General features: G+C 42.4%; 1 protein-coding gene across 1 annotated transcript in view; it reads left to right on the top strand.

Moving 5' to 3' along the window:
* Positions 1-92: 92 nt before the first annotated feature.
* The window catches only part of NDUFS3 (NADH:ubiquinone oxidoreductase core subunit S3), a 16,449-nt gene continuing 1,602 nt past the window's right edge, over positions 93-14,939 (top strand). The window contains exons 1-5 of the mRNA XM_083349045.1: positions 93-220; positions 1,091-1,156; positions 4,835-4,932; positions 6,780-6,929; positions 11,838-11,963. Coding sequence (XP_083205171.1) covers positions 178-220; positions 1,091-1,156; positions 4,835-4,932; positions 6,780-6,929; positions 11,838-11,963 — 483 coding nt within the window. The 5' untranslated portion in view covers positions 93-177. The remainder of the gene's footprint in view (positions 221-1,090; positions 1,157-4,834; positions 4,933-6,779; positions 6,930-11,837; positions 11,964-14,939) is intronic.

Below are 14,939 nucleotides of genomic sequence, written 5' to 3'. Positions count from 1 at the left end.
TTGACCCGTCAGCTGCGTGATTGGCTTTCTGCGGCGGAAGCTCCTACAACCTGGTCACCAGACTTCCGCTCCGTGGGGCCAATCAGAGGAGCCCCCAAACGCCGCGCAAGCGCACGACGGATCAGTATTGAAGTCCTTGAAAATCTGGACTGGGAATTGGGCTTCTGAGACGGTGGGATGCTTGCGGCAGTTCGAGGGCTAGCCCGAGCCGGGCTAAGAGGTGATCTTGCTTAATTGCCTGACTCTAATGGGGGAATTTGGTGAAGTTTCTCTTGGTTGGTGGGGCAATGTCGGTCGCTAGTACTGTTGGTAGAAGGGCATCGATTGTTATTTCTGGAGGGCGTCCTTTTTTTTTTTTCTTCCTTCCCACGGGTTGCCGGGTATTGTAGTTCGCTACGGAGATCAGGCATCGCTAACGGAGTCTTTGTATTTCCCTCAACAAAACTACAATTCCCTTGGTTCTGTAAAGATGGAGCCATGGCCAGTTACTGTACATACCGTAGTGAAAACAAACACTTCTTTCTGTTATGAGCGTGAACTTAACCGTAGTGTCTCTTCCTTGTTCTGTCAATTTCTTCTGCTCTGGGGTTTCGAAACCTGTATTTGTCCACCGTTTTAATCTATCACTGCTTGGAATATAATTATCCCAAATAAACGTACAAATTACAGTTCGTGTGTTTTTACCATGCCGAAATGAAAACCTATATTGGAGGGGTGTGATTTTATTCTGTTTTCCCGAATGAACAATTTTAACAGCTGCCTAGTAGTTTAAAACATCTCTCTATAGAAATATCTAATAGAAAATTCACTTGAATCCCACATACTTCTTAGATAAGAACAATATTTCAACGTAATATTTTTGTGTATGAATCTCTAAACTATGAAGCAAACTTTAGTTAATAGTAGTTGTTCTAAAGTCTTTTCAGTAGCATTATCTTTTTAGGGATATCCTGTTGATTAGCCAATGGAAAATTAGGTTTGGTCCACCTCCAGCAATTGTGATAAGTTACATAGGCTAAATATTACTGATTATTTGTTTATTAGGGTAAAGAATAATATATGACTTTATAGACTTTTTTCAATTTTGTAGCTGCTGGGCGTCCTGCAGTGCTATTACAGACTCGGTTTGAAGGAAATTATTCTGCTGAAACTAAGCGTAAGTCTGATTTACTTAATATTCAACTGGCATTTTCAATATGGACAGTTAGTCTATTTCAGCGCATCTAGAATATTGATTTTGTGAGTGGCTAGCCGCTAGGGTAATTCCAAAATATTCTATCTAATTCATTCTTAAGATCCTGCTAACACTGCAGTGTTTCCTTAATTCTAAATATTAAGATATTGCTGGACTATAATTCCTTTTGTTTTGGTAGGGATTATGGAATTTGTAATCCAACAATATATGGTCATCCTAGAATGGAATGACTAGTTCCTTCATGTTAGTACATTTGACTTTCAATCATTTCAAGGCTTTATGTTACATGCAAGGCATGTCATAATTTGTGGCTGAGTTTAAATATTTTTAGGATTGTTTTAATGGTTTTTTGTCTGGAATATCTCAGCAGAAAAAAAGTAATTATTTGGTTTTTTAGCAGTTCTTTTCAGTATTGTTAATTACATTTTTAAAAAATATTAAAATATCTTGAGCTATGAAAGATTGCAGGCTATGCAGATCTGCAGGCTATGAAAGATTGGGGAGGGGGATAAAACGTGCTCAGATTAAATTCTAGGATAGGGGTATCAAACTGCCGGCCCATGGGCCAGATGCATGATAGCGAAACTGCACCCACCCCATTGCTGGCAATGGCAAAAAAAGTCAAGATACGTCACGACACGTCAGATGACATTGAGAGTTTGACACCCCTGTTCTAGGACAAAGGAGTTACTGAAACATATTGGCTCTAGTTTGGTTTCAGTGAGATCTCTGGATGAGGTTGCACGCTCCTTCCAGGTTTCTGGACTTAGAGTACCTAGTAGCACAGTGGGTGAAGGCTCTGACTAAGACAGCCTTTGTGTAGGTTCAGCTGGTACAACTGTACTTGCACTATGGAGCAGTAGTCTCAGTGACCTGTGGTTACATGGTTAGATTACTGCAATGTACTCCATATGGAGCAGCTTTTAAAAATGATGGAAAAGGTATAGGTGGTATAGATTGCATCAGCCAAGCTGCTGATGAACACATTGAATTTTTTTGCAACATAACTTGCTCTTTGACTGCTGCACTCATTATTTATAAGTTTCTGAACTGAATTCAGAAATACTGCTTTTGATGTTTTACATGGTAGTACATCAAGTTGCTGATGAGATTCTATTTTTCCTTCAAAATGATTATTTCTGCTTGAGCATCACTTGAGAAACCTTTCAAGGTTCATCTCTCCAATAAGTAAAGGGAACTTGGACTTGGAGGCAGGCTTTCTCTGTGGTTGCGTGCCTCTCATGACGTGGATCTCCTTACTCTTGTAACATACCGGAACCCATCTCCTGCAAAACCCACATTGGGTTTATGTGGATTTTTTGTTTTAAATTTATATCAGATAGTATAAATAAGTTTGCATTTTGTTACTTATTTACAAACAGCATTTACAGTAAAAATCCTTTTAAATTTGTCTCACTGAGGATAACAACAGTTATCTTCCCAAATAGTACATTACCTTTGTGGAAAGCTGAATGTTTCAGGCACCAATCCATTTGGTAAAAATAAAGTTCTTACTTCATCTCGGCCGCTGGTCCTAACATAGTTGAAATAACTTTAAGCTTGCTTTAGTTGTATAATGACGCGCTAAGCGGTGGTAAAAGATTACTGACACACACACAAACATGTAAACTACATGTCATCTATGAGATGTCTCCCTATCCTTGTTGTTGTTGTTGTTAGCTGCGAAGTCGTGTCCGACCCATCGTGACCCTATGGACAACGTTCCTCCAGGCCTTCCTGTCCTCTACCATCTTCTGGAGTACATTTAAGCTCACGCCTACTGCTTCTGTGACTCCATCCAGCCACCTCATTCTCTGTCGTTCTATTGTCCTCGATCTTTCCCAGCATTAGGCTCTTCTCCAGTGAGTCCTTCCTTCTCATTAGGTGGCCAAAGTATTTGAGTTTTAGCTTCAGGATCTGGCCTTCTAAAGAGCAATCAGGGTTGATCTCCTCTAAGACTGACCAGTTTGATCACCTTGCAGTCCAAGGGACTCGCAGGAGTCTTCTCCAGCACCATAATTCAAAGGCCTCAATTCTTTGGCACTCAGCCTTTCTTATGGTCCAACTTTCACTGCCATACATTGCAACTGGGAAGACCATAGCATTGACTATACGCACTTTTGTTGACAGGGTGATGTCTCTGCTTTTTAGTGTGCTGTCTAGATTTGCCATGGCTTTCCTCCCCAGGAGCAAGCGCCTTTTAATTTCTTGGCTACAGTCCCCATCTGCAGTGATCTTGGAGCCCAGGAAAATAAAATCTGTCACTACCTCCATTTCTTCCCCATCTATTTGTCATACTTATTGACTGACACCCTTGAAGGAAATATTCACAGCAAGCTGAAGTGTCCCTGAGTAATGACAGGGAAAAAACTCAGTCAGAAACCTGTTACCTAGTACAGGGCTTTTCAACCAGTGGTACAGGTACCACCTGTGGTACATTGGCACCTGGCAGGTGGTACACGACCATCCTAGAAAAGTGGTAACGGGGGAGGGGGATGAGCTGAACTGATGGTAGCACTGCACAAGCCTGAGCGAGAGACGGCTGGAGCTGCAGGGCTGTCAGGGCTCAGTGGAGGCGCCAGGATCAGCGCTTCTTCGGGTCTGTCAGGGCTCAGTGGAAGCGCCAGGATCAGCGCCAGGCTCCAGCTGGAGCTCGGTGCTGATCCCGGCACGTCTGCTGAGCCCAGAAGAAGCGCCGATCAGATGGAATGTCTTGTGATTTACATTCAGATGCTTGGCAGCTGATTCCTATTTATGACGGTCAGTGTCCCAGGGTCATGTGAAGTGACCAAAACCTGCTGCGACCACCCAGCAGATGGGGGGTGGGAATAAAAACCCAACACCCCTCCCACCCAACCCCTGCTGCCAATCCTCAACAGAAATGCTCACAACAATGAAAACCTCGGACAGGAGGAAGAGTGCCGCTGGGCGGGCAGGCAAGTGTCTTGCTCGGCTGTGGCTTGGGGGGGTCACATTTTTCAGTGCCATTGTAATTTCGAACAGTCAATAAGCAAACTGTTGTAAGTCAAGGACTACCTGTACGTCATCACTTTTTTCCTTCTTTTTTTTTTTGGTCATCAAGTTTTTGATACCTTGCTAGGCGACTGATGGTACTCGGATGTTGCCATATCCTAAAAGTGGTACAATGGGTGAAAAGGTTGAAAAGCCCTGACCTAGTAAACCGAACTGTTTCTTTTCACAGACTATAACTCAAACACAGCATAGCCAGTGTGCTAGCCTAACAAGAAGAGATGAGTAATAAAATAAGTCAATTTGGATGGGTTTGTCTTAAAATATTCCAATGTCATATTGTAATTTCCAATGTGCCTGCTTTGTCTTGCCTTTGAAATGTAGCAGGCAAAGTTACGTAAGCTCTGGTTCTCCTTTCACTCATGGTCACTCATCAAAGTGTCAGAGGAGATCAGTATATATACTGTATTATTATTGCTTATATGCATGCACATACAATTATGTAGTATTTTTGAAGTGATGTGGTTGCTTTAGGTGAGCCAGATTATGGGCACAGCTATTATTTTCCTAGCTTGTTAATTTTATTTTTATTGTTTTTAAATTAATAAAAGAAGAGCAAAATGCAAAACTGTTATTTTCCTAAGTTACCATTCTAAATTTTATTTTTAGCCACAGTTAGACCAAAGGATGAAATAGCTCAGAAAAAGCTATCTGCCTTTGGAGAATATGTTGCTGAGATTCTGCCTAAATATGTTCAACAAGTCCAGGTGGGTTCTGCGTCATATTTACACCATATAGCACCTCTAAATTTATGAGGGTTTTGACATCTTCCATGTCTGTTTTGTAAAGAGAATATAAAGGAGTTTATTTTGAATCACTGTCCCTGCAGCATAGTGGGATAGAAACCATAGCCCATATTCTTCTTTATTGTCAGATTTCCAGGGATATTTGTTACCAGCTGAATATCCCTCTTTTAACTAAATTTCCAGGTCTTTGTATCATTTCTATTTACACTATCAGATGATCAAAATAACTCTTTGTCTCTTTAAAAGTAGGAAAGTTGCTATATTATGTATAAATTCCACCTAAAATGACCAATCTCAATTATTGCTGCAGTTAACTGCTAATTTTACTTTTTTTTAAAAAAAATGTTATTTTATGAAGTATGTTTCATATATTTGCCAGTCGTTGTGTTCTTAGGCACTGGAATCATTGGGGTAATTAAGGCAATGCCCCTTCAGTCTTTAGAGTCTCTGTCATCCCTTCTAAATTTCTGCACCATAGTATTTCACTCATATCATTTATACTCAGTTTGAAATACCTATAGTTTTTAGTAATTAGTCATCTGATACGTTCCAAGTATTTGTGTTTGGCCATTATTAGCCTTATCTATAGTTTGATATAATAACGTACCACTTACATAATACATATACATATGTAGCGTTACCCCCTCAGAGGCCGCCAAAGCCCAAGCCCTCCCAGCCCCGCTCCCCCCCCCCGTCACGCTCTGCAGCTGCGCCCTCAAGGTGTTACTAAAGTGTCTTTTCTAGCAGAAGCTCGTCGTCAAAGGGGGGGGGCATTCAGGAACAAAGATGACCAGCCCCTAGCCGTGATAGTCAATGCGTGATGGTGTTTAACAGCCCCAGGCAGTCATAGCAGCAACAGTCAATGATTTCACAGTGACCGTTTGGAAACAAGTGGGGTGGGGAAACCCCCAGCTCCAGGCAGCGATAGGAACATGAACGAAGGTAGTCAGCATTCTGCTGTAACAGTTTGGCCCTCAAGGGCAACTCCCCATGATGTCTGTGACTTGCCCAAGTAACAATAATCAAAGTTCGGATGGCCGCCAGTCTTCAAAGCAGTAATGACCAGCCTCTCCTTCTCTTTTGTCATCACTCGCAGTCTCCGGTCTCTCTCGTCGGTGTCAAAATCCCTCCGCCACTTTCCTTTATTGCTAAAATCTGAATTTAGCAACCCCAGCAACTTTCTCTCTCCTCACTCTCTCTCTCTTGCCTCCTCATATCCCCACCCCCTGCGAAAGAAAGCAGTAAAATCCCATCTTCTCACTCTCTCCTTCCCTCTCCTTCACAGAAAGGGATCAGCTAAAACCTCAAATCCCTCTTTCACTTCACCTGGTCTCTCTCCAACAATGGCAACAGCAACCCCACCCACTTTCTTTCTTCCTTTTTCTTTCCTCTGCCGGATCCACGCCTTCCATGCCCAAAACCAGCAGCAGCTGTCTGCAAAGCCTTTCAGCCAGCCCCACTACACACATATACACACACACACTACACATACACACACACACACAGAGAGAGAGAGAGAGAGAGAGAGAGAGAGAGAGAGAGAGAGAATATTTATCGTTGACTTTAAAATTACTCCTTTCTTCAAAGCTTTAATTACATTTCTTTATATGTGCTATCACTTTAAACCCTACTTATTTTTATACTGAGTAGATTAAATTATTGGTATGATGGTGGCTTTAATTTTAAGATGGTAAATTTTGCTTCTCAGTGACTGAAATAAAATATTAGTACTAAACGAGCCTGCTTAGCATTGCAGTTTTCATAAGAAGCTGATCCCTTTAACATATTACTGTTTCTTTCTTTACCAGATAACATGTTTCAATGAGCTGGAAATTTTAATTCATCCAGATGGAATCCTTCCTGTGATAGCTTTTCTGAAAGATCACACAAATGCCCAGTTCAGAAACATAGTTGACCTGACAGCAGTCGATATTCCAACTCGGCAATACCGTTTCGAAGTAAGATCTACTTTTCAATATGTATATGCATATGTAGAATTCTATGATAACTTTAACACAAAGGCTACTAAGGTTAAAGTGTAGTTACTGGTTGTATAGCTTGTCTATTCAGGAAATGTGAAAGTATTCTTCTTGCTTGTTCACATACCTATGATCCACCTAGCTCAGGGGTAGGCAACCTCGGCTCTTTTATGACTCATGGACTTCAACTCCCAGAATTCTGGGAGTTGAAGTCCATGAGTCATAAAAGAGCCGAGGTTGCCTACCCCTGAGCTAGCTTCATGTTTACTGGCATCCTATCAGGAAGTTTTGGGACAAAGCTCCTTTCTTCACCTTCTATAGATGGAAATTGTTACCCATGCAGAAATATTTCTCATATTTCACATTATGTACCACATGTTTGTATGATACAAACTATTAGCCTTATATATTTCGTAAAGTTTAGAAGAAAGTTCCTTGGTTGTTTAAAGTTGTCTTGGGAAGGCTGTTTTTCTCTCTCCGCCAGGAGGAATTATAAGCAGCTTCATTTGACTACAGCTGGAGAAAAAAAAGCACTAGCTTCTCGGCAATGATTTGCTTGTATAAATTTTCTTAGGTGAATCTGACAGCCATTTAGGGTTCAAAAGTGCTAGGCAGCGCATGAGATTCAAGGGTACAAGGGGAAGATTCAACGGTGTGCAAGGGTGTGAGGGAGGTGCAGGGATGGTGTGAGGGTGGTGCATGAGTATACAAAAGAGGTAAAGTGAGGGTCGGGGAAGGTGCATGAGGTTGGTACGTGGGAGGCACGGTGAAGCCCAGAGAAAGTGTGCAAGCCTGTAAGGCAGGTGCAGTTCACCTGAGGTGTGTGTGTGAGTGGTGCTGTGGAAATTAAATCTTCACTGAATCCATTCAAAACAGCCGTGGCTGGTGGTGAATGTTTTGGTAGAGTCCTCGTCTGCTCTGCTCATTGTTTCATTGTCTTGAAAATGCTGTGTGCCTTAGCCTGAATGAAAAGAAGGCTAATTGGCATCCTCTTTTGTATCTGATTTTTTATTCAAAATATAACATTGGCATTTAACTGCTTTAGTTCCTGGTGATCTTTTCATTGCCACTCTGATCCTTTTCCTATCCATCAAAACTGTCAAGATGTTGGAATGGGCCAGTCCTTTTTGTGCTATAGTATTCACGTTCTTTATTTATTTATTTATTTTATTTTATTTAATTTGTATACCGCCCTTCTCCTTGGTAAGGACTCAGGGCGGTTCACAGGGCATATATAAAAAAGACAATACAAAAATTAAAAAAGATTAAACCCATGCCCAGTTAAAAACAGTAATACAAATCTAAAACGACAAATTAAAACCCATAATCCCCCGTCAGGCCAGGCCAGCCATTTCAAATAGGTGGGTCTTCAGGCCCCGACGGAAAGTTCGGAGGTCTGATGCCGTCCGGAGCTCCACCGGCAGTTGGTTCCATAATGCCGGAGCGCCCACAGAGAAGGCCCTCCCCCTGGGGGCCACCAGTCGGCATTCCTTGACTGGCGGCACCCTGAGGAGGCCTTCTCTGTGGGAACGCACAGGGCGGAGGGGAGTTGATGCCGGCAGCAGGTGGTCCCTGAGGTATCCCGGACCCATGCCATGTAAGGACTTAAAGATCGTAACCAAAACCTTGAACCTCACCCGAAAGACAACTGGTAACCAATGCAGCTCGCGGAGCAAAGGTGTAACATGGGAGTACCGGGAAACTCCCAAGACAACTCTCGCGGCCGCATTCTGTACCAGTTGGAGCCTCCGAGTGGTCTTCAAGGGAAGCCCCATGTAGAGAGCATTACAGTAGTCAAGGCGAGAGGTCACGAGCGCATGAGTGACCGTACACAGGGCATCCCGGTTCAGATAGGGTCGCAACTGGCGCACCAGGCGAACCTGGGCGAAAGCCCCCCTAGTCACGGCCACTATATGATCTTCCAGGGTGAGCCGTGAATCTAGGAGGACTCCCAAGTTGCGAGCCCTATCCACGGGGGGTAAGAGCTCACCCCCCATAGAAAGAGATGGAACATTTTGAATGTCCCGGGATGCCGGAATGTACAGCCACTCAGTCTTGTCAGGGTTGAGTTGAAGTCTGTTCCTCCCCATCCAGACCCGAACCGCCTCCAGGCAACGGGACATCACAGCGAGGGCATCACTGGGGTGGTTTGGGGTTGAAATAAAAAGTTGGGTATCGGCATATTGATGATACCCAACTCCAAAACCACGAATGATCTCACCCAGCGGTTTCATATAGATGTTGAACAGGAGGGGCGAGAGGACCGACCCCTGAGGAACTCCACAAGCGAGAGTCCTAGGGGTCGACCTCTGCCCCCCTGCCAACACCGACTGCGAGCGTCCCAGGAGATAGGAGGAGAACCACTGAAAAACTGTGCCTCCCACTCCCAATCCCCTGAGACGCCGCAGCAAGATACCATGGTCGATGGTATCGAAAGCCGCCGAGAGATCTAATAGGACTAGGACAGAGGAATATCCCCTATCCCGAGCCCTCCAGAGATCATTCACCATTCATTCATCATTCACTTTCTGGGATCATGCAATTTGATGATCTTAACCTTCAAATCAAATCAACGAGTTTCCTTTGCTTCTTTCTTAAAAGCTGAACTGAGCCACTTTCTCTCTTTCTTTGAAGATATTGCAAGCAAAAATAATAGCTAAGAGCCCATTGCAAAATGTTGTAGATAGAGAGATGAAGAGATACTTTAAAAATAGTTTTAACTGGTTCAGAACAATTTATCTTCAGTGTTAGAGTAAGGGGAAATAATAATTTTCCTTGCCTGATCATGTAAATGATCGCTGCTAGCCAAATGATATTTAAAATATTTATTATATTAAATATTTGGTTATACATTCTGCCTTTGTTTGTCTGCCGTTGCTCCCCCCTTCGGATCAGGGTGGGTTTTTTTTTAATAGCATATGCAACAATCTAATTTTTGACTATTGGAGAGAGTGAGCAACTGTGAAGGTAGTAGGACTTTACATACAGTCCCATTTGTGAAGAAAAGCTAAGGAGGGAAGGAGAAGGAAGGAAGGAGAAAGAGTAAGAGTTTGCTGCATTGACTTATGTATTTGTATTAAAGAAGGGAGAGGCAAATGAAAGAAAATTACCAAATTCAAATTTGCAATGGCAAAAAAGTCGCGATATGTCACAACATGTCTGGTGACGTTGCGAGTTTGACACCCCTATTCTACAGTAGCCTGAGGATTTTTTTCAGCTAAAGTTAAAAAAAAAAAGCCAAGAGCCTTCGTGGAGCAGTGGGCTAATGCCTCCTTAAGTGTCAGAATCCATTTATATCACATTTCATAATTGTATAGGTAGAACAACGTGCTATTACTGGGGATTCTGCCATCTCTCCGAGGGGGGGGGAGAGGATGGTTACTAAAGCGATTTTCAAACAACAGGGGATGTTTTAACGGGGGAAGGGAGGGGGACAGACAGATCTGGTTTGTGTCTTCATTTACAACTGAAAAAGGGAAGCAATAACCATAAAACCAAGGAGAGTTCCCTTTCCCATGAAAGGACCTGACACCTAGCAACTGACGACAGCCTGACCAAATGGATGAGGGGAGGGACTGGAATGGGAATGGTTTATATAGGATTGAAATGTAACTTTTCTCAGATTCCGTCTTGTATTCCCACAATCGATTCCTTCCTAGTAAACATTTTCCTTTTGGACTAAACTTGCATCCAAGAGTTCTTATTTCCTAAGATGTGGATTGAGTTGGGTCCTGACAGTTGCCTGCAATTAGTGCAGGTTCGAGTCCCACCAGGCTCAAGGTTGACTCAGCCTTCCATCCTTCCGAGGTAGGTAAAATGAGGACCCAGATTGTTGGGGGCAATTAAGCTGACTTTGTAATAATGCCGCTTGGGGTGTGTGTGAAAGCCCTAATAAGCAGGCATATACATAGAATGAAGGCAACTGCTAAGCTTGTAAGCTGCCCTGAGTCTTCGGAGAAGGGCGGGATATAAATGGAATTAAAATAAATAAATAAAATAAATAAATAAGTCTGTCAGACACTACAAAACATCATTTTGTAAAACGCTTATATCAGAGAAGCAAGATCTGTCTTCCATCCCATTTTGGATGTGTGTGTGTATCAAACTGTTGCTGTCAAAGCAGAAGTTAGTGAAACAAGAACTCTTGATTCTCAGCCAAATAAAGTTGCTTGTAAATAAAGATTAGATGACAGTTTGCTTCAAAATCAAACAAAGGTCAGCTCAAGGTTCGCAGAGGAATCAGGGTAGAATTTGACCCTTGCGTCATGCGTGCATATGAATATGTGTGTCTGTCTCTCTATGGGTATGTCTGTATATCTAGGGCAGGGGTAGGCAACCTCGGCTCTTTTATGACTCATGGACTTCAACTCCCAGAATTCCTGAGTCAGCATAGCTGACTCAGGAATTCTGGGAGTTGAAGTCCATGAGTCATAAAAGAGCCGAGGTTGCCTACCCCTGATCTAGGGTTTCCTATATACTTCTAGATAAAGATGTTTTTGGTTAATTTTGTGTTGTTTTCTGTGTGAACCTGTTGTGAAGCCTGGACAATTGGAGGATAATTTCAAACAACTCATAGTGATTTCACAGGCAGGACACTGTTAAATTTAAGTGTCTGTTAAATGTTTCTGAAAAATAATTGAATATTGATTTATATTGATTTAATATTGACTTATTTGCACAGATCTTATTTCTGTTGAGATTATTCCTTTACCCTTGGTCTTTTTTTTTTTTTGCCCCACCTTTCAGTGTTGTCATTCCAATTTTCATTTTGTTAACTCATGGGTTTGCTGAGCAAGCATCTTTTAATCCATCACTTTATTTTTTTTTCTTCTTTTTTACAATGTATAAAATCTCTCCACCTCACTATTTTTCCTTTTTTTGTCATAGATTGTCTACAATTTCTTATCTTTGCGCTATAATTCCCGAATTCGTGTGAAAACATATACTGATGAATTGACACCGATTGAGTCTCTAGTACCATTATTTGAAGGGGCAAATTGGTATGAAAGAGAGGTAAGCCTTAGGGATGGTAACACTGGGTTGGTTTCTGTCTCCATTGCTATTTATTAACATATCTGAGAATATTTACTCATGTATTTATTCAAGAAAATTTATATTGTCGCTCAACTCCTTCACAGGGACTTTGAACACCTTACAGTAGAGCTTCTGATATCAACATTGTTTAAAGCCCAAATAGCTTGGCTTCAGTGATATTTTTCCTTATTTGCAGCTCAGCCATTCTGACTCTTGCAGTCTAGATAACCTGTAATTATTTTAGGAAGTGATGAATTTCATTTCTTCCATTTTTTTCCACACATGCTAATGTTCTTATTCCAAGGAATGTACTAGTGCAGTGGTGGTGAACTTGTGGCATGTGTGCCAGAGGCGGCACTCAGAGCCCTCTCTGTGGGCACGTGCACTGTTGTCCCAGCTCCGCCTTCCCCCATGGCCCCCTCTTTACCAGCAGCCCCCCCTGTGGAGAATAGCCCCCAAGCGTGGCCCACACACAGCAGCACAGCCAAGGACATGGCAGACGGGCAGAAGGGACAAGACTCTGCCCTCGCACCCCATTGTGCACAGATGATGCTGTGGGGCGCGGGCAGAGGGCTTGGCCGCCATGGTGCTGTAAGGCCGCCTGGGCGATCTGCGGTGGGCTGTGGAGGCGGTAGGTGGCCCTGCGGGGGTGGGGCGGTTTTGGGGCACTCGGTGTCTAAAAGGTTCGCCATCACTGTACTAGTGCTTCTATACTGTGGAATACCTTCTCAGTGATGCTGATTGTATATCAGAAATGCAATCTAAAATCTTCATATAAATACAGAGGAGAACTTTGATCTTCCAAAATCCTTTTTTTTTCTGTTTTGATAAGCAGATGTTATCTTAATGGTAAGATTTGGGGTGAATGAAGAGTATACCAAATGGGGAAAATAGTTTTATGTTGATTCAAGCCAAAAGCAAATTGGTTAATTCAAATAAGCACCATCTTTTCATATTACAGAGCCAATCTCTGTTACTGTTGCAAAAGGAAACTATAGCATCATAGGTGAATGGCATGCCAAAATGACTTGTGATGGGCCATATTTAATGACTGTAAGTCATTCCAGATGTGCAGGATTTGCGTTTATTGTTTTGGAGATCAAGAAATTGTCATGTTATGCAGGGAAACCTTTAAAAAGCACGTGACAAGAATAGATGATAGTGTTTATGTATAATGCATATTTTGCAAAACTGTTTAATATAAGGGGTTAGGAAAAAAGACAAACATAAAATGTTTTTAACTCACACTTAGATTCTATTCATTTTCAAATATTTCCCTTCAGTTTGAACCTGACCTTTTGAAATGGTCCACTTTTTAAATATAAAACTAACTTTTAGAATTCTTTAATATATCAAGCTGGAATAAAGGTAAAGGTTCCCCTGCACATGCGTGCTAGTCGTTTCCGACTCTAGGGGCCGGTGCTCATCTCCGTTTCAAAGCCGAAGAGCCAGCGTTTGTCCGAGGACGTCTCCGTGGTCATGTGGCCAGCATGACTAGACGCCAGAGGCGCACGGAACGCTGTTACCTTCCCACCATAGTGGTCCCTATTTTTCTACTTGCATTTTTACATGCTTTCGAACTGCTAGGTTGGCAGAAGCTGGGACGAGTAACAGGCGCTCACTCTGTTACGCGGCACTCGGGATTCGACCCGCCAAACTGCCGACCTTCTGATTGACACTAAAGATCCATTTGAATTTTGATTTTCATCAAGAGAAGTTGATCCAGTTGCATCTGACATATGTATTTGGGGTTGGTTCTTGGCTAATAGAGAGTCTGCTTGTAAATTACCAAATTTTATATTGGAGACATCATCCTTTCTTTTTTGCAGATTATTTGTTGAAAGCAAAGCTACTTTTGCTTTCGTGGTTTACACACTATTTTGCCAATATTGTAGGATGATTTAAATGGATTAGTATTATATTTTTCCCCACCTTATTTTATATATAATTCAAGGCAGTGAACATAACATAATACTCCTGCTTCCTGTTTTCCCTACAATGCTATAAGGTGGATTGTGCTGTTCCAAAGTCCCTCAGCTGGCTTTCATGCCTTTCTTTTCTGGGCCAGCATCTTCACCACTATACTAACCTGGCTTTCTATAGTAGAATGCACAAATTGTTCCATGGGCAAACAATGTGGTACATGGAATAGTTGGTTTGGGGTGGCCTATTTATATGAGTGGAATAAAGTGGGGGTGCTCTGTTCTAGGCAGAAACGTTGGCATAGTGGAGGATAGGGAAGGACATCTGTGTCTCAGAGAAAAGAAGAAAAGGGAAAGTGGACCCATGCTGGGACCCTGGCAGCATCAGTTGAGGGCAAGGAAGGGACGGTCTATGACAACTCACCACGGCCAACTTGCTGTAGCCAACTCACCATGGCCAACTCGCTGCAGGACAACTTGCCGCGGGACAAGAGTTACACTAATATCACAGAAATTGTAGAATAGAATCGTTGAAGAAAGGATGCCAAAGGAAGGACAAGATGAAATGTGAATGACAAAAATTAAAACATTTTTTTAAATGATTTTAAATAATTAAATTGAATTGTTGAAATGTCCGGCAGCAAGTTGTCTCATGGCGGTGAGTTGGCCATGGTGAGTTGGCCGTGGCGAGTTGGCCCATTCCGAGGAAGGAATACAAGCTGCTGGGAAGATGGGAGGGGGTGAAGCAGATCAGTGAGATACACGATGTCAGGAGTTGCTGAATGAAGGGGGTGACACCCGGCAGCCTTGGCCTATGCAAGCCATCTAGATTTTGTTTCATCTGATACCTATAGCAGGTAATGTATTTTCTGGATTTTGTTTTTTTCCAAACTGGCTGATCTGGTTTGTTCCAGTTTCAAAACAAAATATTTTCCCCATTTTGTGCTCACCCCTGGTGATTTACTTCAACAAATGTTAAATCAGTGCTTCTGTTGTACACTGTCTAGAGTAACTTCTGATGAGAAGGGCAGCT

This window comes from Vipera ursinii, assembly GCF_947247035.1.
Source record: "Vipera ursinii genome assembly, chromosome: 1".
Taxonomy (NCBI): domain Eukaryota; kingdom Metazoa; phylum Chordata; class Lepidosauria; order Squamata; family Viperidae; genus Vipera; species Vipera ursinii.
The sequence above is the reverse complement of the archived record's forward strand: the minus strand, read 5'-3'. Positions and strand labels throughout refer to the sequence as shown.